The sequence below is a fragment of the Eulemur rufifrons genome, chromosome 7, assembly GCF_041146395.1.
Source record: "Eulemur rufifrons isolate Redbay chromosome 7, OSU_ERuf_1, whole genome shotgun sequence".
Classification (NCBI taxonomy): Eukaryota; Metazoa; Chordata; class Mammalia; order Primates; family Lemuridae; genus Eulemur; species Eulemur rufifrons.
The window spans coordinates 178,474,993-178,501,272 of NC_090989.1; the positions used below are offsets into that span (position 1 = coordinate 178,474,993).

The 26,280-nt window shown below is 35.5% G+C and overlaps 1 protein-coding gene across 1 annotated transcript in view; it reads right to left on the reverse strand.

Annotated features, from left to right (window-relative positions):
* The window catches only part of CNTN3 (contactin 3), a 246,561-nt gene extending 227,623 nt beyond the window's left edge, over positions 1–18,938 (reverse strand). The window contains exon 1 of the mRNA XM_069473823.1: positions 18,802–18,938. Coding sequence (XP_069329924.1) covers positions 18,802–18,856 — 55 coding nt within the window. The 5' untranslated portion in view covers positions 18,857–18,938. The remainder of the gene's footprint in view (positions 1–18,801) is intronic.
* Positions 18,939–26,280: the final 7,342 nt, after the last annotated feature.

Here is a 26,280-nt window from a genome sequence, read left to right on the forward strand (position 1 = left end):
ACCTTGACTATTTCACAGAGATATTCATAACCAGCAAAAAGCAGCCTGGCTGAAAACAGAAGGGGGCCTCTTGCCTAACTAAATGGATTCAGCGTAACATTCAGATTGATGCTAAACTTTACTTTTTGTGACAGGGGCATTTTTTTGATATGCTAGCCTGGCTCCAGAGCTCCATTTTAAGTTTACAACCTAAAATCAAGGGTATATAACATTTCTGAACAGGACTAGTAAGTCCAAAAATCCAACCCTAAGGTCTTATTTTTCCCCCCAAACACCTACAGGCAATGAGGAGTAACTGCTTTTGAATGTAAGTACAAGCTTTATGAGCTCCTAAGGCAATGTCACGTAAAAGATCAAATTGTGGCCGATCAATTCTAATGGTCATACTGTATACAATTTTTATGAATACTGACAAAGAGACATGAACAGGGGGTCCATGCAGTCTCATGACTTTTACTAAAAGAAATGAAATTCCTAGGGAGAAAGAAAGCATATCCTATTTTTCCTTGCTGATTTACGTCATATCTATAATTAAAAAAAAAAACGCAGTGCATTTTGAAATGAAGAGGATAAATCCTAATAGGGAACAAGGTTAGGCAATGCTATTAAAGACAGAATTTAAGAGGACATGGATCTAGAAAGGAAAATTCCACCCACTCACAAAGCATCAGACTCAAACAGAATGAGCTCAAGCCTAGGTCAAAGAATGTAAAATAATATGCTGCCAATGAGATAAGATGTGTATTCTAAGCCTCAACTATTCTATAGGGAAAAAATTTTTAAAGATGGAACTTTTTTTAGCAGGAGGACATCGTCTTTTTTGGCATTGGTGGCTTAAAGCTAGAAAATGCCAAAGAAACAAGGAAAGACCAAAATAAAATTCCATTTATATTCTTCCAATGTCAGGGGAAGATAAAGTATTCAATCTTAGAATATTTCATTTCTTTAACAAATATTTGAAAGCCAGAAATGCACCGCATGTAAAAAAAAACCTCCCTGTGGCAGACAGTGCTGTTTGTCTACTCGATAGCTATTGCCTACTCTCTTCCTAGTCTTCAGCCACAGAGACTGAAAGCTCCAGGTATATCAGCTTCCCAGAACTCATCCTGGTTCTCAGCAGAGTAGCCAGGGGAGATTGGGTTGTGAAACTAGTTAACAGCCTAAGAGGGTATATTTGTCTGCTAGTGCTGCCATAACAAGTACCACAGACTGGGTGGCTTCAAAAGAAATTTATTCTCTCACAATTCTGGAGGATGGAAGTCCAAGATCAAGGTGTCAGAAAGGTTGGTTTCATCTGAGGCTGTGGGGGAACGATCTCTTCCAGGTCTCTCTCCTTGGCTTGGAGATGGCCATCTTCTCCCTATGTCTCTTTGGTTCATCTTCCCTCTGTATGTGTCTCTGTGTTCAAATTTCCCCCATTTATAAGAACAACAGTCATAATGGATTAGGGCCCACCCTAATGACCTCATGTTAACTAATCACATCTACAATGATCCTATTTGCAAATAAGGTTACATTCTGACATATTGGGGGTTATATAAAGGGAGTGAGGGGATGGCACAATTCGACCCATAACAAGGGATAAGGGAAAATCTGCTAGAAGCTTCTAGGAAAGAGCTTCTACCCTAATTTTTTTTTTTAAGCAAGGGAAATGCTGACTTTGCTTCCTTTCCTTTTTGATATGAAAATGGTCAAATGAGGAAGGAATCCTGGGAACTACTGTGACGACCTGGACACCATGAGAAGAACATACATACCACATAAAAGCCAACCCAGAGCCCTCACACATCTTTAAGTTCCAGAACCAACATGAACTACATAACTCCAAATGTCATGTGTTAGAAAAATAAACCTTAAATGCATTTTTGTCACTGGCAGATAAAAGCTGTACTGTAACCAATGCACTAGAGAAAAGGGAAAAGGCAACATAGCACACTGAAGATGAGAAAGGAAAGTAAAATGTTTAACAGGAATAACTAATGTGTCTGTTCTCCACATCTGGAAATGTTACTGAGCAATTATAATAAAAGAAAAAGTACTGGAGTAGCGCATGCACCTGGAGTATGATAGTTAGCAAAATAAGACACCAATATAAAATGAAGAAAACTCTTTAAATTGCTAAATTAATAGTTCACTACATGATTTTTTCCCAACCTTTATTTCCCGTTTTGTCCATAAACAGAAATAGAGAAACTGCACAGGAGGCAGTGTTCAATAATTAGGGAATTAGAACTGAAAGGGACTAGCTAAGCTTCACAGGTGCTAGAAATAAACGTTCAAGTAGAAAAAATGCTCCTCCCTGGAATGGCATAGCTCTTTAAAGCATGCAAATTTTTACAAAGAATTACATTAATCCTTTAATTGCAACCTGCCTAAGAAAACACAAAAAATGCCCAAATCCATGTACATATATGTGCATAATAGTTTGCGTTTAAGGTTATATATCTGGATTTTGACACCTTGCTTTAATAAACTAATCAAGTATTTTGATGAAAGTATAATCAATTTTTTAAACTAATACTCAATCTGTATTTTAGTTCAGTAAAAAAAGAAATAGGGAGCATTCTCAAAGTGCCCAATATTTTATCTTGATGCTTTTTTAATCCTATTTCTGATTGTTGTAAGGTTCTTTGCAAATGAATGAAATGGTTAACCAATTTATACTTATATTGCAGGAAATAATGACTGAGGGAGAAAAACAGACTGAGAGGAGATGTGTTGAAGTCTTTGTAGGTTAAAATGTTTTCAGAGAACTTCATGGTTTTCTTTATTTAAATTCATGTTATTGTCTATGTATGAATGTGAGCTCTAGTGTTTTTGAACCTCCATGACATCCTTCTGTAATTCACAGACCATAATTATACCTGTCTTGCTAGATGGTTTAACAGCAACTGTACATGATTAAAAAAATATCTGAAAGCTATTGTTAGATGCAGTGTACAATGTGTACAATACACCAAGAGATCACAATCCATGGCCATTTATTTGAAAAGGAAAAACACATTTCCAATTTCTATTATCCCTACTTTCATTGAACATCTTTGAAATATGCAAATTCACAAGGTTCTCACCAATCATATTGAAAAGAGTCCATTAATCAACTCCTTTTAAGACATGTCTTTAGCTTATTGCTCTCAAAGGTTTTAACAGAGATGATTACATTTCTATGATGGAAATCGTTATTTCTAATGGTTTCTATTCTTTACCAAAGAATTTGGGTCAAGACTTTTTGGGACCAGACATGATTGATTCCCCTCATGTATTTTAGAAAGAATGTTTCCTATCAAACTCTAGTTCAATGCCATCATTTCAATAAAAAAAAAAACCTAATTATACAATAAACAATTCCTATTGTAAATTGGTTGTAATAGAGAAGCTATTAACAAGTAATACTACCTGGTGACTGCATTTTGTAGTATTTTACAGTGATAATCTCATAAAGTAGAAAAGAGCATAATTTTTTCCTGCCTCACCTTAGTAAGTAGAAGCCAGCATTGTGTTTGTAAATATCTGAGTATATATGAATAAAACACCATCTACACTCCTCTTCCCACTTCTTTTCCCAAGCAAGGATCCTGATTTTATTTTTCCTGATCACAGGGGATGAGGATGAAGCTGGGTTTGGGGGTAGATATGGAGGTCTAAGAAAGCAGAACAGGGGGCACAACATTTCCCAAAACTATGGGGGGGGGATCATGGAGTGGAAGAAGATGTATGTCTCAGAGTTGCTTAGATTTACATTTTTAAAATTATTTTTAACTGACTCACAATTAAAAATTTAATTGTCATCATGATTTATTGTAGAAACAATATGCATGTGTACATACACATACAACTGATAAAAATGTTTCTTACTGCATGCTGGACTATGACTTTTTTGCCTTTCTAGTCTATTTTACTCAATTCTAGTCAATCTTATTCTATTTTTTAAAATGCTAGACATAAACTATATTAATGCCATCACCCATCAGTGAGTTTTTATCCCCAATTTGATAATCCCCGGTCTAGAAACATGTCTCTTGCTGCCAGTGCTCCAGATTATTTTAGAGGGCAATGGGTGATAATTTAAAGATATTTCTTTTATTTCCTTATCTTAGGAACAAAATCAATCTTGGCAATGAAGGAAAAAATACAATCACCTTCAAAATAGAGAGTATCATTGGTCCCAAGATGTAGTAAAGACAAGAAAGCCTTCCCCCAAATTCACCGACCTGCTACCTCCTCTGCAGTCTTAGGGAGGAGAGAAGAAATACTGTGAATTGATTATAATATTTGCAAATAAGGACATATTTAATTTCATGTTGAAAAAATAAAATTTATATATATACACGTATATATGATAAAGAGGGATTTATATATATATACACACACACACATACATACATACACACATAGTTAACAAATACATGCACATTCTCAAATGTCAACCTATAAAGGGAAAATAGATAATGACTATCAGGCCCTGTACTAGACACTTCACATTTACTAAATCAGCTAATTCTAAATGAATATTACACACTGAATAAAAAAGTGGTGCTCGTGTTAATATTTATTGTTTTCCTTAATACTGGCACAGATTATAAATAAGTAATCCTCAGGGCTGGAGAGGATGAGTTAAATTGGAAACTCTCTATACTTTTTTGGTACCATCATTCTGGAGAACCATCTGACAGTATGAGAAGCCACCAAATTGTGTAAGAAGTTTAAGGAAACTGCTCTCAATTCTTTCATTCATCCTTCCTCAGTGTCACCATTTAGTAGGAATCTTTCCTCACTCTAAATTTATAGAACAAAGTTTGTATATTTTACTCATCATAATATATATTACCTTTATTTCTTTTTCACTCTTATCTCCCTCATCCCCAGACTTTAAATTTTCAGAATCTAGTGACCATACTTAACACACATTTCTGCACCCTAAGCACACCTCATATATTGTATATATTAGAAAACTTGGTAAATTTGCATTAGACTAGAAATCTGTGTGTGTTTGTGTGTATGTGTGTATATAATTATACTTCACTGCAAATGGTTTTACTTTACAAAATGTTATAGCTGATTGAAGAAAGCCTTTAGCAATACCCAGAACAACCCAAAGTAGATACTCTATCTCCAACTGTAATGTGTGCATCCCATTATAAAATAACTCATGATATAAAAATATGTTCTTATAAAATACACTAATTCAATGACTACATCTATGACTCTTAAAAAACATTCCCACTTTATTGGAAGGACATGCAACAACAACAACAAAACATCTCCACTATGTCCTTATAGAGGTGTCTACTCTTATTAGGCAGTTATTTCTGTTTGGACAATTTGCAGGCTCTTAGTCACCTACACCACATCTACTCCTTTCTGAGTACTATAAATACGGGTACTACACAGGAGCAGCTTCACTGGAACACACACATAAATAGCACTTTTAACAGCAACAGCACTCTAACAGTAATCTCTTGCAGAACTTCTGAGTGAAGCAGTAAAGCCCCATTTCTGGATTTTAATAACTTGCCTGAAAGTAACAGCTGCCTTAGACATTAAAGCAGAACAAAACCAAAAGCTGAGCTTCTGCTGGGCTGTTTCATTACTCAGATATCTAAGAAAGTTTACTGTGGTTAAAGTTACTTTCAAGAGGGGTCAGCATTTGCACAGATCTTACCAATCTCATGGAATGCATCTCTTTGCAAAATATCCCAAAATCCATGAGAAATCATTTATCTGAACCATTAATTTAGTTAAGAAATACCCAATACACAATTCTTACTTTAGGCTAAATCTTCTAAAGTCAGGATAAAATATTAGGATTCGAATCAGTCACCTGCTGGCTGTCTGAACATGCTCCACATATCTGTCCCTTCATCTCATAGTTTGAGCTTTGGGTGCACTTCTCAGATAGGACCTGAGCTAGACTGTCTAATTTTTAGAGTTTTTAAAATTGGGCATTCTGTAATTATAAGAAATGTATGTGACTTATCATAGATGCTTGGAAATTTTGGTTTGCAGAGCAGCAAACTGGTAGCTATTGGGCCAAATCTATCTTGAAGACTTCTTAGATTGGGGTTATAGCACTTCAGAGGGGTGGGGGGGGGAACCCCACTCCTTTAAATTAAAAAGTGTCACTTAAAAATCCAAAGATTTAATCAGGAAGCCAAATTTCACCTTCTTAAAAAAAAAAAATTCAAAGTTCTAGCAACCCTCCACAGAGAGCACAAGCTCTGTTGTCATACTGCAGCCCTACAGGGAATAAGTCACCTATAATTTCTTGCAAAATAACTTCATTTATCCAATAAGTTATCTTGGATTGATTTATGACATTCTTCTTTCTGGAATGTTTTTCCCCTTTATCCTTCAAGGCACAAAGTCTCTTTTGATAGCCAAGCCAAAAATAATCTTGCTTCATCAGGAATTCAATTCAGTGCATTGAATTGTACCTCTCAAAAGGTATATCTGTATTTTATTAATAGTAATTTGGACGCGGGTTGCCACCCTGTTCCTCAACCTATGTCCTTTATGTTCTTTCACAGAACACTGCATAATACCATGCAATTGGTATCCTGTTAAGTGCTCAATAAAAAATAGTCTTACAAAACACATATTCATGCTTTAGGATAGGGGCTGGAAAAGTATGGCCCATGGGCCAAATATAATTGCCATCTATTTTGGGACAATCATGAATCAAAACAACAATACTTCCTGACACATGAAAATTATATGAAATTTAAATATCCATAAATCAAGTTTTATTGGAACCCAGCTACACTCACTTGTTTACTTATTGTCTATGGCTGCCTTTGCATTATATGGACAAAGTTGACTAGTTATGACAGAGAATAAATGGCCCACAAAGCTGAAAATATTTACCAACACTTTATGAAAAATTTTGCTGACCCCAGCTTTAGAAAGGAGCATGTCTACTGGAAGAACAGTGACTCTGGGTCAAGATAGACATGATTTTTTTTCTCCTAATATTCCATTTAGCTTTAGGCAAGTCATTTAAGCTTTTTGAGCCACTGAATTCTCTACTGTTATATAGGAATGATATCTATAACATAGGATTTTTGAGGCAAGGAGAAGCAGTATTTTTTTTTTCAGTGCAGCAGTGCAACATATGAGATTTGATATTAGTGTTACATATTTTTTGCTTAGCCTTCCATCAAACTTCTAATTACCTCTGACTGAGGAACAGTAATTTATGAGAAGGTACTCTCATAAATGACTTTATTCATTATAGTCCTATATCCCCCTGGCATGAAAAATAGAAGGGAATTGTCCTTATCTTCATGGTGGTTGTGAATACTGGTACCTTTGTTCAGTTATCTGGTTTGAGCAAATAATTGCAAGTATTATGTCTGAGACAAAAGGTCCCTATTAATCTATGGAAGATAGTAACCTCAAAAAATTAAAAAATAATTTAAAAAGGGAATCTTTATAATGCCTACTGCATCAGTTCTCATTGAGAGACAATTCTCCAACAAGTATTTATTCTCCACTCTGTCTTCAAATAATTACTCACTGAAGTTGTATCAATGGGAAACTCAACAAAATAAGCAGGAAAGAGCTTTCAAAAACCCCATGAGGAAGAAAAAAGCATTAGATTATTTTATATTGTTGTTGTCTGAATGTTTATTTTCTCTTCTCTCATAATAAGGATAACTGCACTGAGTATTCTCATTTGCTTGGCTGTATAATCAAGCAAAAAAAAAAAGTCATTTGTGGCCTTGTATATGCTGCAGTAAATATTATTCTTTAACTAAAAGATAGATGATGTTCACTCAGAAACCCACACAATACGCTGTTCAATAGTCAATGCTTCATAATTATCTACATAATTATGCTCTGCCTCATACCACTTCTCTGTATTTTTCTGCATATGTTTGAACTTAAAATACTACTTACAAGTGTGCGTGTGCGCGCGCGCACACACACACACACACACACACTCATGGGATCAGAAAGAAAGGTTCTGTTTTCCTATACAGTCAAAAACTCAGGCAAAGTATTTTAGCATCCTATTTAAAAAAAACAATAATGAAAAACTTGTTTGGAGTCTAAAAATCTAAGAGCTCTGCTTCTAAAAATCAAGTTCTCTTTCTTGACTACCTTCCACAATCAAATGCTGGATATTCTATGACTATGCAACAAGCCCAAGAAAACAGCAGCTTCCTCCATGAAATGGTCTCACAAGGTCACCTACCACTAGCAGACGCCCAGGTCAGCATCATTACACAGTCTTTTGGTTTGTGGTCTTTTTTTTTTTTTTTTTTTTTAGCTGTCCTTTTAGTTAAAAGGAAGAAACTGCCTCCTGTTTAAGTGACAGGTGGGAATATTACTTTTGTCACCCATGGTCCTATAAATAAGGAAAAGTAAACCCAAGTGGTATAAAGAGAAAGTAGTAAGTCAAATACCAAGATAAGAGCTGAATTTCTCAGCTTCCAGGCAGAAGTTGGAAGAGGAAACACACTGATAAGTCTAATGGCCAGCTAGAGGTATAGGATATTTTTTTACTTTTTTTGTTAATATCAAGTTTGTTGTTTTCCTTCTTTGCAAGCAATAAATATCAAGAATGATATTTGACCAATAGTATGGTCAAAAAGTATGACCAAAAAGCACAGTGTTTTATATTTATTAAATGTTTTTTCAAAACTAATAGAATGTTGAGGAAAGAGTTCATAATAACCAATATTTCAGTCTTCACCATTTAATGTGGAATTGCATGAGAATAGTAGTAACTGCACAACTGAATTTGCAATGCAATGGCAGTTATTATCAGCTCCAAAAATTCTGTCAACAATTCAACAGACCAAATAATTAATCAATAAAAATGGCAGGGAATAATTTTTATTTATATATGTATTTACTGAGGGAAAAATGAGTTCTAACAATCTGTCCATTTCTGGAAGTTATTTGCCACTTTCATTGTATACACTTCACAGAAATTATTAATAATATGGGCATAATTATCTGTTATTATACAAAAACAAAAGAAAACTGGCAATCATTGGACAATTAGCAGCCTTAGTAAATATGTGGGCTACACCCCTCCTTTTGCATGCTATACATCTGATAAATGGCTGACAAACAGACTCTACAAAGAACTCAAGCAAATCAGCAAGAAAAAAAATCAAACAATCCCATTAAAAAAGGGGCAAAAGACATGAATAGAAACTTTTCAAAATAAGATAGATAATGACCAACAAACATATGAAAAAATGCAAATCAAAACCACAGTGAGAGATTATTTAACTTCAGTGAGAATGGCTTTTATCAAAAAGTCCCCAAACAACAAATGTTGGCATGGATATGGAGAGACAGGAATGCTCATACACTGTTGGTGGGACTGCAAACTAGTACCACCTCTATGGAAAGTAAGACGGAGATACCTCACAGAACTAAAAGTAGAACTATCATTTGATCCAGTGATCCCATTACTGAACAGCTACCCAAAGGAAAAAAAAAGACATTCTATAAAAAAGACTTGAATGTTTATAGCAGCACAATTCACAATTGCAAATAAGTGGAAAGAACCCAAGTGCTCATCAATACATGAGTGGATTAATAAAATGCGGTATATGTATACCATGGAGTACTACTCAGCCATTAAAAAAATGGCGAACTAATACTTCTTGTATTAACCTGGATGGAACTGGAAACTATTTTCCTAAGTGAAGTATCACAAGAATGGAAAAACAAACACCACATGCACTCATCATTAAATTGGAATTAATCGGTCAACACCTATGTGCACATATGGATATAACATTCATTGGAAATCCAGCAGATGGGAAGGGGGAGGAGTGGATGGGTAAATTCACACCTAATAGGTATAATGCACACTATCTGGGTGATGGACACACTTTTAACTTTGACTCAAATGGTACAAAAGCAATTTACATAACCAAAATGCTTGTATCCCTATAATATTCTGAAATAAAAATTAAATGTAAATAAAAATTTAAAAAATAAAATACCAAAAAAAAAACCTTTCCAAATTTCTTTAATAAAGGGACATTGCTTTAAAATGATGGAGAATCTTATCATACAAGATAAAATGACTCTATATTCTTCCATAGTTTCTTCCAATTACATACCCGGATACTTACGTATGTAAAGATGCATGCATAACTTGATTGTTCCCTACTGCATATAGGTCTAATAATAAAATTTTAAATTTAAAATATCTCTATCTAAAATAGCATCGAGTGTTGTGTACATAATCACAAAGTTCTGTCATTATACAATGTCTCAGACTTAATGTCACTTGATATTCAAAGGAAGCAAAATGCAGAGAAGTGAAAATAAAATACATCTGTACATCTCATCCACAGGGAAAGAGGAGACACACTGCAACTTAGGGCTCACTAACAAAACAAGAGCAAGAAGCTCTGCAACTTCTCAAATTAAAATACACAACCATTTTTGAGTGACAATTCTGCTTTGAAAGTAATACAGAATGCAGAAATGCCCCCTGTGAATGGACATTTTCTTCTGGTCAAGCTTTGAATTTATGGAAGTGGGGATGGAGCTGGGGTATGTGGGAGGCTTAAAGAGGACAAAGGTTCAATGGAAGAGCTTCCTAAGAAACAGGACAGGGACCCTCGAGGAATACCCTCTATAAGCATAGTTGAGATGAAAATTACAGAAACATATCCGTAAACACCTTGCACAGCGCCCACTACTGAAGATGGTAAAGCAATGGTGGTCATTATTTGTATGCAAGCTTCAAGGCATTAACTAGCAACTGGTAATCGTGAGGAGATGCCCTATTTACACATTGATGAACGTTTGCACTCAAATTCATATCATGATTAGCAAGATGGCACAGATTAAGTATAAAGGAAATGCAAATCCTAGTGAAGGACCCAATCTCCCAAACACACAGCAGTGGGTGAGATGATCATCAGGAACTACTTGAAGCAATAAACCATTAGTGTGTGTTCACCATTCATTTCAGAAAAGCAGTGTACAATCTTCAAGAGGCAAAGACAAGGTAGATAAACACAACAGCCTGGGCTAGAAGTTATCAAATATCAATACCATCCTACTGGGAATGGAATTCTGATCTGCTAAGTCACTTGGCACTCCAAGGAAAATTCCTAGCCAGCTAATCCCAACTAAACCTCAAGTTTTTCACCATAGGAGTAGCTCTATTGGAAGGAATCACTTTCCTTTTAGCAGCCCAACATCCATGGGAAACTGTAGTCTTTGTCCATTCACTTAAGGCTATTCACCTTGAGAGCAATTAGAAGAAATTGAAAATACTCAGAAATATTTTCAACAGAAAACTCCCCTCAACTCCTCCCAGTGAATACCTAGGTCTTCCTGCACATACACACCTGGGCTCCGAAATGCTAATAAGTATCAACGCTCTCCCTTACCCAGCATCAAGGATGAAATGCTTGGATTTTTTCTGTAAAAGGATCTACAACACACCATACTCATAAAAAACTTAGTGTAGTTGAAGGCCCCCTAGATGGCTATTCAGATAATCTAGAAAAAGTCCCTACTGGGCCATCAACCAGTTGTGTGACTTTGAGCAAGTGTCTGAAATGCTCTAAATGCCACTATGTCATTTATAACACGGGCAGGCCTGGAATACACACAGGTGTATATATAAATACAGTTGACTTGACCCTTAAACAACATGGGCTTGAACTGTACGGGTCCACTTATACCTGTATTTTCTTCCACCTCTGCCACCCCTGAGACAGCAAAACCAATCCCTTCTCCTCCTCCTCCTCAGCCAACTCAATGTGAAGACGATAAAGATGAAGACCTTTATGCTGATCCACTTCCATGTCATGAACAGTAAATAGATTTTCTCTTCCTTACGATTTCCTTAATAACATTTGTCTAGCTTACCTGATTGTAAGACTACAGAATATAGTACATATAACATACCAAATATGTGTTAATCAACTGTGCATATTATTGAAAAGGCTTCCAGTCAATAGGCTATTAGTCGTTAAGTTTTGGGAAAATCAAAAGTTATATTTAGTTTTTGACTGAGTGGGGTGTCAGCACCCCAAGCCCCGGGTTGTGCAAGGGTCAACTATATATGTACGTGTATGTGAATAAGTATAATTCAGTTTTATCAAAATATTATGGTCAATGTATTTTTTTTCCTTCATTACCAAATATTTTTTTCCTTAAAGCTCTATACTCCAATAATTCAGGGCTTCCTGTTCACAAGTCTCAGCAGCTTGTCCTCAGACTCACTCTTCTCCCACCTCTCTTTCCTGAAACGCTTCCCCAACTTTCACTTTATCTTACTGCCTTGGAGATTCTTGCACATCTCTGCTCAATCTCTCTTGAGCTGGCCCACCCCACCCTGGGTTCTGTTCTGCCTCCGTTCATTTAACTCCCCATCCCTCTTCCTTACCCGTCTCACCAGTTGCTGTCACTGGGCACATCCCTCCCTGTCCTGATCTCCTGCTGGGATCCCCCTCCCCACACACATACTGGCTTCCAATCCTTTGGTTTCAACAGACCTCCAGCTCAGGGGTATTTAAAAACACTTTTATGTGATGAGTACTTTAAGACAGCTTAACACTTAGGCAACAGTCAATTAAACTGGTTTGAATGAGCACTTTATTTGGAGGAGTTAGTGAACTAATCAACAGATACTTCTGAGACAATAACTATTTTAAGAGCTAAATAAAACTGTGGGTTGTATTTAACCTTATATGTTTGTTGAACTCTAATAGCACTTTCAATATATTCTTTTTTTTTTAAGTTCTCCAAATGCTTTCTTAGTCACCATTAAGCTTACAAAAATCCAATATGTGCAGTTATCAATGATCAAGGTTATAAGAACAAAACACACCAACAATGCTTGCATCTTTTACTGATTCTCACATGCATACTCTGATAAACTGTCAAGATTTAAATGGGATAAATGAAAAGCAATTCAAGATTTAGGCTGCTGCAATAGAGGGGATGATTTGAAACAAGTTTATCTGTAAAAACACGAAGGATGTCAAGATTTATAAGCAGAGATCAGTGACATCTCCATTCCACCAGTATCGATGCTATCAAATCATATTACGCTATGCAAAAATACTATAGAAGAAATGACAGTCATTTGAGTTTATGGCAACAGCTTACTTGAAGTGCCACATCCAACACCACACACCCAGATAGTTCCAAATCTGTTTGGAGATGAACTGCAGTCCAGAAGAATCCTTAATCATTTTCTCAGTGATTGCAAGAGAGGTGGTATAAAACCAATTGAAAAATATTCCTCAATCATTTCAGGAAGAACTAAAAAGTTTATTTTGATTTCAAAGCATTCCTTAATCACTATTAAGTGAAGACTAGCATAGAAAGTTACTCACATTAGCATGACATAGAATAGGATAAATGCTATGACTGAGGGGACTTGAAGATGTGTATCAGAAGGCTTGGTTTGTGTTTGCACACATTGCAACTACTGGCATGAAAACATTAGAGTTTATGATTTTCAAATACAGCCCAAATGTGAATATTATTTACACATGTTGTCTGTGACTACATCTGCTATATGCAAGGAAGCCAAAGTCCATGTTTGGTGATGATACACTTTATCCTCAATTACAGTATCAACAATTTCTAAAAATTATTTAATGAGGGTGATCTAAATCATGTCACAAAGCATGATCTCCAGTCGCAGTTATAATAGGTTTAGGGATACATATGAGTGGACATAGGATTCCATTGCCTTCCTATCTCCTGAAAGAGGAAAATATAAAGTTCAGGGGTCAACACAGCTCTGCAGAATAAGGACTATGCCCAGTCAGGGAGGGCATTTGCTGCTATTTATTCTATTTAAGCCAAGAGTGGGGCTATGTCAGCTCGACATTATCAAGGAGCCAAATACAATCTGATCTCTATGATCCACACCTATAGAATGAGCTTCTCCCTCAGCTGGCTCCCCTGGGGACTGCAGGGTGGCCACCTGCAGCTACTGGGGCTTCAGAAGTCCCCATTACGATCTACCAGAAGAAAGGACACTTCCACAAAGTTTGAACAAAAAGTCCTTGATCCAATCAAATCTTACAGCTAAATATATGTCATGAGCTGACTGCTTAGACCTATCACTGGGGCATATGGAATAAGTCCATTTTCAGAGCTTTGCATGAGGTCAGTTTTTCCTAATCCTCTTGGTTGCTTCATGATTGCAAAATACAGGGTATGTTAAAGACATTACCGCAATATCTACTAGAAGAAGGTTAAGGACAACTCATTCTCCCTTCTAAGATTAATCCCTGGTAGGATTAATGGCTACTACCTTTGATAAGTAATTCCCAGGTACTACCAAAATATTAGCAGACTTCAATATATAGATTATTCACTGTAATTTGAAGAAAAGAATTTGGTGAAATAGGAATATTTTAAAAATATGTTATTTTCTATAACAGTGTTTTTAACTAGCCATCAACAGTGATTTTAGTTATCCAAGGGAATTTCACTTTCCAAAAGAGCTATATTTACTTACCTAGTCCCACTATAACATTGAAATCAAAAACAAAATAGAATATACTACGGGACATTTAGAATTCCCACATGCGTTGATTAAAGACTTGTCTACATTCACCATGCATAGACACCTAAAACCTGAACTCATCTTCCAAAGTTTCAGTACTTATAGGTAATACACACTCAGGAAGTATTTACAACTTTTCACATGAAATCAAAAATTCTTCATTATCTTCATTAAGTTGGTTTCCCTTTGGGCAAGTAGGAGATATTAGAAAACATCTGCCACATGGTCAGCTTTCAATTTTATAAATGCCTGGATCAATGCTGTCCAACAGAAATATAATGCAAGGCACATAATAAATAGTTTAGCAGCCACAATAAGAAGGTTAAAAGAAACAGGTAATACTAATTTTAGTAATATTTTTACTTAACCAAATGTATCTAAATATTATCATTTCAATATTGTATGAATATAATATTATAGAGATAGTTTAAATTCTTTAAATATTTTGTACCAATCCTTTGAAATCCTGTGTGCATTTTAAACTTACAGTATATCACAATTTGGACTAGCCAAATTTCAAATGCTCAATAACCACATGTGGCCAGTGGCTCCCATATTGGACAGTAAACATGTAGAGTATCTAACATGGTTAAGTAAGGAACTAGCAGGTAATTAGGCAGTAAGACAAGAACATCCTTGGATCTTTGATGAATGAACCTTGCCCCATGGCCTATACACCTGACTTTATTCCAAAAAGAAACTATTCAAATAGTAAGTACTAGTGATTAGGGAACTATACTTTGATTTCAGAGACAAACAGAAAGCTTGAGACAACCACACTGACTGTGAAAGTTCGCCCAGCTCTTAGAGACCATTTCTTTGTCTCTAAAAGAGAAAATAATGTCATGTACATCATTGTGTTTTTATAAATTAGATGAGCTATTATTACACCAGTGTAACTCCAGCCTGGGTGATAGAGGGAGATACCCCTCTTTAAATAACAATAATAATGATGATGATGATGATAATTCTGGTCGTGATCCACTAAATTGATTTTTTTACACACTGCTGGAAGGTGACTTTCAGTTTGAAAAACTCTCACTCTTGTGTGATGCTGGGTCTTCATTTCACTCAGTAGGCACACCTCTAAATGTGAAGAGAGGTAACTTGCTCTAAAAAGTAACATACAGCCCTGAAGTCAGCCCTTTCTCTCATACCCCACACTTATTCCATCAGAAAATCCTCATGGTTTGACCTTCAAAGTACATTCACGAACTGACCACCAACCTGCAGCCCTGGAGTCAGCCACCACCATTCCCTGCCTGATTACTGCAGTGATGTCTAACACGCCTCTGCTGCCTACCTGCCCTCTGCTATCAATCTTCAACATGCCGTCCAGGAGGATGCTTTTTAAAAATAAGTCAGATCAGACTACCTCCCTGTTCAAACCACACTGTGGCTCCTCAGGAAATTCAGAGTAAAGGTTCAAGGTATTTTCAGTGATTTACAAAGCCCTTCATGTTCTGCTGTTCATGTCCATCTCCACGTTACCTCATGCTGGCCATCGTTTTTCTTTCTGGAACATCTGGCATATCATATCTCAGAAGCTTTGCATGGACTGTTGACTCTGCCTGGAGCTCTCCTCTCTGGATTTCCACAAGGCCAACTCATTCACCTCTCAGTCTTTGCTTAAATGTCACCTTCTCGATGAGAAGCGGATGACCTTATCTAAAGCAGCAACCTCCATCCCAATGACATCACACACCCATCCTATTCTGCTGCCTCCTCCCACAGCACTATCACCTTCTAACTCAATGTCATTGTCTTCCCCAATGTGACACAACGTAAAGCCCACAGGGACAAGATCTCTGTGCATTTTCTTCACTGAAAACAATGCCTGGAACATGATAGATGCTTAATAATTATTTAAGAATGAATGGAACCTAGCATTTTTGAAAAATGCATTTGGAAAACACAGTCAAGTTCACCCTAAGATAAATTCCTGCCCAGAAACTACTATTTGCCTCTTTGTTGCAAGGGGAAACCTGCAGAGACAAAAATAACAGAACAAACTAAAAAGAAAAACATACACAAAAATTATGGTGGATTAAAAAGGGCTCAAAACTGACAAGATAGAAAATAGAAATCCTCTAGCATTTGCTGCATTGATTGAGTTTATCTCTTTTGTTAACACTATTCTAAGTAATTGAATTTCCACAATACATTTTTCTTGCCACTTATTAATACCTAACAATTATGGGATCTTCTCTACATCATAAATAGGTTTTTAGTCAAATATCACATTCACAAGCCAGTCAGCCTTTTATTCTAAATTTTACATAAGATCCAAAAGGAGTAAGAACATTCAGTATACAAAGCATAGTATGTAATCCATATTCTTTAAAAAAGTGGTAAGAACCAAATTCTTCTTCATAATTATGAAGATTGAATATATGCATATTCATACATACAATTCCCTAAGTAATACATTACATATAATGTGTCTTACATAAATTAATCCAATTCTCCCTTACAAACCTTTAAAACTTTTTACAATCATATCCAGAGAATAAAGTTGACCTTTAAATTATTTATGATGTCTTTGCATTTTAGTAAAATGGACATTGATTTTTCTATAAATTTGTTTGTAAATATGTAAAACATTTCTCAAAAATGCTGAAACACAATCAACACAATTTAGACATGGCATAAAATTACAACTAATAAAAATTACAGCTAATAATTACAACCTTTTAAAAACTGATCTCATTTTCTTTTCCTATATTTCTACTTGCTGAGTATATCTTCTTCCTCTTTTCAGTTAACTGGGAAATTTCAAGACTGCTTCCACAAAAGCTAATATCACGAACAATAATATTGCTGCAGTATATTGCCTGTCATTTTCATTCTTTCTACTAAAGTAAAAGTCAAATTTGAAACTTTGTAAATGAAGGAAAGAATCCAAGAAAAAAATAGTATTTTAGTTCTGATACCTGTATTGGTCTTTCTACAAAGCCCATTTGAAAAGTCAGAAATTTGTAAATAACAACTCCTTTTTTCCTCAGTGCAAGATCAGTAGCAGTGAAATAACATGTTTTAGAAACAAAATTGAAGCATTATAGTAAAAACCTCTAAATACTGTAAAAATCTTTATTTTAAAAGTTGAAATATTTGAATCTATAATCTATTATGACTATGGATTTTTGCTGTAATTATTATTTAAATCTGAAGAATCTTTGAAGTTTGACATAAGAGCCCAGAAGTCTATTCCAATATATTTATGTCTTTAAATAATGTGTTTTACCTGACAATTACATTTGGCCTCATTCCACACTGATATCCTCCTCTTATAAAAGCGACAAGCAATTTTTTGTTAGTTTCCTTAGGTAGCAAAAAGAAATTGTGCTTAGGTAGAAAATCAGTCTTCTTAGGAGATAGGTGCTGAATCTTTTAGGGGTGAGGTGATGATTTCCATAACTTACTTTCAAATGGGTTAGCCAAAAAATAAATAAATAAATGGAAAGATGTACCCACGTATGCATACGGATAGAACAAATACAATAAAATGGTATGATAGTTAAATCTAAATGGTGCCTATGCAGGTATTCATATTCTTTCAACCTTTTCAGTGCTTGAGAATATTTATAATAAAAAGAAGAAAAATAATAAAATAAACAAACTAGTTGTACATATGCTACTTTATTTTTTTTCCAAAAAAAATCCTTCTCTTACCTACTCTTCCAGGAAACAAAATAAACTGAACAGAAGCAAATACATCAAATGACTCATAACAGTTGCTTTTGTATGATGCAAAGATGAGAATTTTTCCTTTTTCTTTCTACTTTGTTCTAAATTTCAAATTTTGCAAAATTACAAAAGAAAATTATCTATTTCATTTTGGTTTCTTAAATAACTTATTTGCTAAAAGGAAAATAGTATTGTTTTTAAATTTGGATATGAAAATTCTGGCACTCTTTAAATTTATATTCCCCCATATATGCTGGAGCCTACCACTTTCAGCTCATTTTGGAAAAAAAAGTCATGAATCAACAAGCTCAAATTTTGATTGTTTTATTCATACTACTAAGAATAATACTATAATATATCTGTAATATCAGGTATCATTATATTTTCTACAGAAATAAAATGGCCTATAAAAATTATGGGGGAATAAGACTCTAATTATCAGAAAAAAGAATTTAAATTTTCTTTCTGAGGAAAGAACATTTGTTTTACTTTGCTACTGGTAGAGTTTTATTTCAACATCTAAAAATTATTTAAGCATATAACTGGAATACAGTTCTAACCTCAACTTAGAAAATACAAGGTATTGTTACCTCCTAAGCAGCCAATGAATGAAAGCAGGATCAACTGTTTCCATGGCAACATCATCTTTAATTGCCCAAAGCAAGAGTAACTCTTGTCCAGTCTCTGATGAATAGAATGCTTTGTCTTCAGATAAATCCTTTAATCTGTAAAATATACATACAAAGAAGTTAGACTTTTAAAAACCAGCTGCTTTAAAAAAGAGATTTTCTTCTTTCCTTAAAAACTGTATCATTCAGGGACACTCAAAAGCCTCAGATGAAACAAATCTTTTTTGATGCAAAATAGAGGATGCTTAAAATGTAGATAATTAAAAAATATGTAACTGATAGGCATAAGGAAGTGGCTTTATAAAATTAGAAATGTTCACCAATACTAAAATATTAAATTTCAATATATTCATTATTAAAACTTTTGCTAGATAATAATAGAAATAAAACATTAACCTAAAATTCTAACTTTTCTCATTTTCTCTAATAACATTTTGGCAAAACTAAAAGAGTCAAATAAGCAGATATCTTGAAGCACCACTTTCCACAGTTTCTGAATCCCTAATAAGGCATGCAAATTATAAATAATATTATCAATATCCATCTTAAGCCTATTTTTTTTTTCAGACAACCGCAGAAAGCTCCCAATTACATATGCTGCCTAAAACAGAGTTAAAAATGCTAATGGTGGAAAATGATCAGCCTGAGAACCTTGCAAATGAGACAATTTTCTTTTTTGCTTTCTTGAATTTTTATAAACTTGAATGTGCTGCCTGAGAGGAAACACATTATGTGAAAGTCTTGTGTCATTTTCAGTGGCCACTTGAAACTAGTTAAACTGCATGGTTAATGGCCAAGTAGGCTAGATACACACACCTAAAATCAGACAGTCTTCTCTGGATTGCTAAAACTCAGCTGGTTTCAAGCAGGGGAATTAGCAACTTTAAAGTCTACTTTAGCAAAGAACGTGTACAACTCTGATTCAGCAGCTGCTACTGACTGGGCTGTTTCAGTTGTCCTTGAGCCAAAGAGAGATTTCTCAGCCTCCTTCAGACTCAAGCTCTCAAGGATGGGTTCCCTGACATGCGGTGCATCCAAACAGATATTAAGTGTGTCCCAAATAAGAATTCAAAGAGTAAAAGTATGACAACTTGCAAATTATGTACCTAAAATACTTTGCTAAATCAATCATTCCTGTAGTAATGTTGTTTTTGTGTGCTTGCCATTTATTAATAATTATGTGTTCTTGGGTGGGATTTAAGAGATGGAATTGCAGCTAGAATGCCAGGAATTAATTGTAACTCTGACTATGCCTATGGGAGTCTGAAAGAAGTGGAAATACAATTGAGAATTACTGTTCTAAGAACTGCAGGTAAACAACTTACACCATCACAGGATCTCTTAACTTTTTCTCAGTACCCCCCTTACTACAAACTGCATGTCTTGGTTTGCATTCCCCCTAATGCAGACACTGCAAAGTAAATTCAAGTGCAAGTATTAATAGTTTACTTGGGAACAGAAGGACAAAAACAGGGGATAGGGAAGAGAGACAGGGAAAGGAAGGCAGCCCATAAAGGGTGAGACATAAAGCCTCCTACCATTGTGGATGACTGGAGTTATTCCTGGAAGTCCAGCCCCTGTAGAACAGCCTCAGATCCTCCAAAAGTTATCCTTGAATTGCCCAAAGTTATTCTTGCCCAGGAGCCAAGAGAGCTGGAGTATTTATGCTTCAGCTCCCATTAGTCACTGCTGGGGGCTACTCCCAAGGAGTATTAATTACCCAACACTTCTAGCCTCCTACTGGAGAAGAAAATACCTCCAGAGGAAAAAGGGGGGAAAAAGGTAAAGAAGTGCATATGTTGGCAATTAAAAGTGGTGAGTGCACTAAAGTGATACCGGCCAGAGGATATGACCCGGGCACATGCATTTAGCAATATGCTGTGCATAGGAAACTGAGACTTTTTGGTGCTATTTTTAACAGCATCAGGTCCCAGGTGATTGATGACCAAAATTATGGAATAATTTAAGTGTCTGAGGGAGGGCACACATTCTACCCCAATCCATCATTATATTGCTCAAGCCTTTCCAGTGGTTGATTTTCCCTACTTAGACCAAAGAGTCTCAGATACCTAGCCTTCCCGCCTTCTTCTGCTTAATCAGTGACACTTCCTGCGTACATAGTTATTTTCAATTACTAACTTAAATGATAACTGAAATCATTCTAGATTAAATTTATAACTGACAGCCATAACCATAATCTCCTTCTAATCACACATACGAAGAAACTGTGGTCCAGAAATCATGAGAAGGGTCTCTTCTCTCTCTCTCTCTCTTACACACACACACATATATAGTAAAAAAACAAGAATTTTTTTTAAATAATCAAATAAAATGCAATGCCAACTATTCATAAAAGGCATGGGAAACATGAGATGCATTAATATGATACATATGTCTAAGACTCATGCAAAACTAGGGAGTGACAGAAACATACATTACATTCTGCAGACAATGAGTAAGGCTTGACCACTGGAAAGACTTAAGGAATATGTTGATTGAACTGGTATTTCCTCCCTTGAGAAAGTTATAGCTATCCAGTACATATGCCTAATCTAACCTGTAAAGAATTTGGTACCAACAAAATAACAGACTTAAAAAGAATAGGTCATTGGGAATTTCAGGGAAAAAAAAAAGGACAAAGTCCAGCAAAGGATCCTGTAGTAATATCTCCATCATCATCATCATCATCATCATTATCAAAAGCATTCAAATAGATATATGAAGCTTTGCCCTATGTCATATGGAAAACAAAATATATGTTCCAATACTGAAATAGAAAAGTAAAGTGTTAAACTCCTATAAATAAGATAAGGAGTAAATACCAGATTGATTGAAAAATCTTTGAAGGTAGAACCATAGTTTATCCATCACTGGTTGCTCCAATGTTCTAAATACCCTTGTTCATAGGAAGCTTTCAAGCAATGTCTCTTGCTGAGCTTTAAGAACAATGAATAAATCAATTCAAGAGATCAAATCTTTGCACTAGACTTCAACGGAGTGAAAAGCAGTTCTGTTGGAACCACAGGATAAGTCACAGCACGGGATCTGGCCATCATTTGAAAATTATTTCAGGAAAATGTGTAAGAAGGCATAAAGAAGGTAATAGCTTTAAAAAAATTTTTCTCAACAATGCATTCCCAAGGTAACATGTATATCAGCTACATTTAAAAAGTATAAATGTGTTCAGAGAAGTTCTAAAATCTTTTTGAAAACTCATTTATTCAATAAATATTCATTGAGCACCTCTTAGGTGCTGGGGTTACAATTCTAGAGGGAGGTGGAAGTGGTGACAGGCTGTCAGGAGACTGATAATCTCTGCCCTCATGGAGTAGATCAACTAGGGTGAGTGACACATTGTTCAAGTGATTACAAATCATTTGTAAATTGCCCACTGTGAAAGGTATAGTGGAAAGGTAGACATTTCTATGAAAGCCTAAATGAGAATAGTCTTCATCAGGAAGGGCCAGGAAAGCTCCTCTGAGCACATAGAGCATAAAGGAAGAAAAGGAGAAATGTCATAATCAGGTGTGTGTATTGTGTTGTAGGATGATGGAAGGAAGAAGTTTTCCAGGTATAGATAAGGACTTGGTATGGATTTATGAGCTGGTAAATAGGCTTGTGAATATTCAATGTCCAGACACTCTCCCATCAACTACCACCTCATCTCCAGGCTGCCCCAGGACCCCATCCCTTCCCCCTGGATCCACCACCAAAAGGGCTACTGCCTGGCTCAGTAAGAGGCTTCCAGAATATTGCTCTAGCTTCTGTCTTTTCTGATTGGTCAGTATCTATGCTCTACTGCTGGTTAAATATTTTAGCAATCCCTTCTGAGCACAGGGATGGAATATGCAAAGGCCCCATGGCTTAAGTGTTCCTGGTATGTTCTTGCTCATGGGTTGCAAGAACAGAAAAAAGAGGAGTAACATAAAATGCATATGGCGAAGCTGAGTGTGGTATGAAATGAGACTGCAGATACATAATGGGGGTCAATCTTACATGCCTGACTAAGGATATTCATCCCAGGATAAAGCCCTTCGAAAGGTCACTGCAAGTTTAACCATGGATTTGACATGAGCAGATTTGAAATAAACATTCAAATCAGACATAATCTGTATCTGGCTTGACAGGATGAAAAGAAAACATTTTGCAACACGCCAATTTTATTCCCACCCACAAATTCATGGAAATCAGAAACTAGACAATATGAGGCAAACTGTCTAAGAGAAGAAATATGTTAATACTCATATATACTAACATTCATGTATATGCACACATACATATGCTGTATAAAGTATGAAGATAAAAATAAATCTTATTCAGGAAGATTATTTTTTAAAACTATGGTGCTTCCATTTAATCAATGTTAAAGTAGGGCATTGACTTTATAAATAAAGAAGGTAATTAATACAATCACAATCTGACTTCACAGCATTGCCAAGTTTTGTCACGGAGAGAAGGGACACATTGAAGCTCGTCCCACTTCTGAAATCACAAAGCTAAAATAAATACAAAGGAAGCAACTGAAGCAAGACAAATACAAATCAAAATGTCATCTGCTACAATAAGAATATTCTATTATTCACAGGAATCTTTTAAACCAAAGAAAAATAGACACCCTTTAGAATTTTCCCTACTAATAGACATTTGCATTTAAGAGCTAAAGCTTAATATATTCACAACATGTTTCTCATGGTGGTCTTTAAACAGCCCCCAAATTTAGTATGTATTGATAACTGTACTATCTATTCTTAACGTTAGCTGAGCTAAAAAAATGCTAGACCTTGGACTCAAAACCAAAAATGCTCTAAATAGTTGTTCCTGATTGCTCTAAAAGAAGGAAGAGACCATTTGTGGCTTTTGTCATATATTTTACAAAATTGCTACTAAGACTGCAGATCATGAAATATTGATAATGTATTTATTATTTTAAACGTATATAGACAACCTTGAATGTAGTCTTGGCAAATGCTCAGAGTTAAGTTTCTTTATGTGGGAAAAGTTTAGATGTGATAATGCTTCGGATTCATTTCCATTAGAGTAACAGGTACATGACAAGCATTTTCTTTCTCAAAGAGTAAAACCCTACAGCAATTTCATCTACAAGGATTGCTTAACACACCACCATCTCTCACATCCACAAAAAGTCACCTCCAACTTTGATATTTCAGAAACAAATTCTATTTAGCAATATACACAATTTCTAAGCATCACCAAAAAAACCTTAAGCAGGCTAGAAACATTTATTATAGTAAAATATTCAATTATTAATGGGTAAAAGTTTGATACCTATGGGCATTGTATTATGAATCTCCTAAAACTTATATTAACTTTCTATCATGGTATGCAACCAAAATACCATAAATGAGCTTACTGGCTTGAGACTACACATCCTGCCAGATCAGAAACCATGCAACACATACCCACTTCGCTTCCATTCATAATCATTTCATTCATAACAATTCATGCACATCTTCCAGAAATGCAGTTCATCCATTCTGCATACTGACCCTGCCTCTTTCCTGCTGGAAATGGCCAAGTAGGGGATGAAAGCTACGTGAACTCTGTATTCCAAGTCCAAGATTCTCAACAACTTCACTCTTCCTTCCAGCAGTTCACAAGCATTCAGCAGCAAAGAAGAGGCAAGAATATAATATGCCTCGTTTGATGTTCACTCCCACACCAGCAGTTCTGTGTTTACAGTAGCACACTCAGCAATCAAGCGATTGCCGGCTGGAAGTCCTCTCATGCTCCCATAGACACGTACAGCACTTTATCTTCTCTCCTTTGACCCTCAACACTTTCACCACCTTCTGTAATAGTTATTTAGACCATGTCTTCCTCTCCAACTAGACTAAAATCTGCAAAAAAAAAAAAAAAAAAAAAAAAAAACAGTGATTTGTAACCTTTGTAGGTTAAGGTCTCTTTTTTGAATCAGTCAAACTTCTGGACTCATCTACTCTATTTCAAATGCACACAGACAGACACATAGGCTAACGATTGTGTACACAAAAAGTTGTTTTGTTATACTGAAAAACAATTTCTTTTACAGAGATATTATATGTGTATGTGTGTATACATATATAGATGTATACGTGGTGTTTGTATGTGTGTATATTCAGAGATTTATTTCTTGCTTATTTTTTTAATGCAGCAATCGAAACTTTATGAAAATGGAAATAAATTTAAACTATGCAAATTGAAAAGAAAATAAATTTTGTGCAAAGAAACAAATGTTCCCGAGAAGACTACTATTGCAAAGCTTATCAAAGAAGCTGAAATTAGAAAGCTGTTTTTCAAATGATAACGCGTGTCATTTCTGACACCCTGTTAATTTTTGCTTTTGGTGTTCTAGCAATCAGTGTACGTAAGTGGTAGCAAACAGAATCAGGGCTCTTGCTGTGTGTCCATCACAGTACATGAGAAAGCTTTACAAAAACATTGCCAGAACTTTCTGAGATGCCTTGTATTGATTTCAGAGCTTCTTTTGCTTTGTCCTCCACTCAAAGAGATCTTCTATGGCAAGACCGTAATGTCTCTGTTGCTATGTCAGAAAAAAGTTACAAAACTGTTTTTCAATTGATTCCACTAGTTTCATCCAAGTGCAAGCTGAAGGGAAAAGACACAGCTACCAAATCATGCCAACCAATAACCTGCTTCAAAATACCAGACAAAATGTCGAGACTTGTTGAGCGTACCTGAAAGGGGGTTTACTTCGATTTTCTTGCTTTGCTTTAAATCTCAAACTAACTTGGCCATTTCCAAGGCACACTGCTTTACGAACATCTCTCCAATCATGGGTGACTACTTCTACTTGACATGCAATAATGACATTTGCTTCAGGACAAGATTTTTGTTTTAGAGCAAGTCTAAGGTTCAACAAAGGTAAAGGACTTTCAAAGTGAATCTTCATCCCTGAAAAAGAACAGGACTGTCTAATGTTTTCCCAAAGTAGCCAAATCTAAGGTGCTCCTTTGGAATTTCATGTTTCCCTTGAGAAGAACCTCTACACATACAAGGGACTTAGACTTTTGGGTCCTTCCACATTTAACAATGAAAGGAATACTAAATGATAAGCAGGTTCCATGATGTATTCTTTCCCATGACAATTTCCAAATTAAACAGGGAACAAAACAATGACAAATTTCCATAATTATAAAGGCTGCATGGATTTTCCTTCCTTCCTACTAAATGGGAAATTACTCCAGACCTCATTACATGATGAGGAAGAATGTATCTTTCCTAAGTCTGCATAACAACATTTTTGCCATCATATACTTATTTAGAATTTAAAAATAGCTTAATAACACAATATGGTATAGAGACAATTTTCACAATGCCAGGAAGGAAACCAAATAGTAATATAATAATCGCTAACTTTTATTGAGTACTGGTTATGTGCCAGGCACTGCCCTAAGTGCTTTCTACATATTAACCCACTTA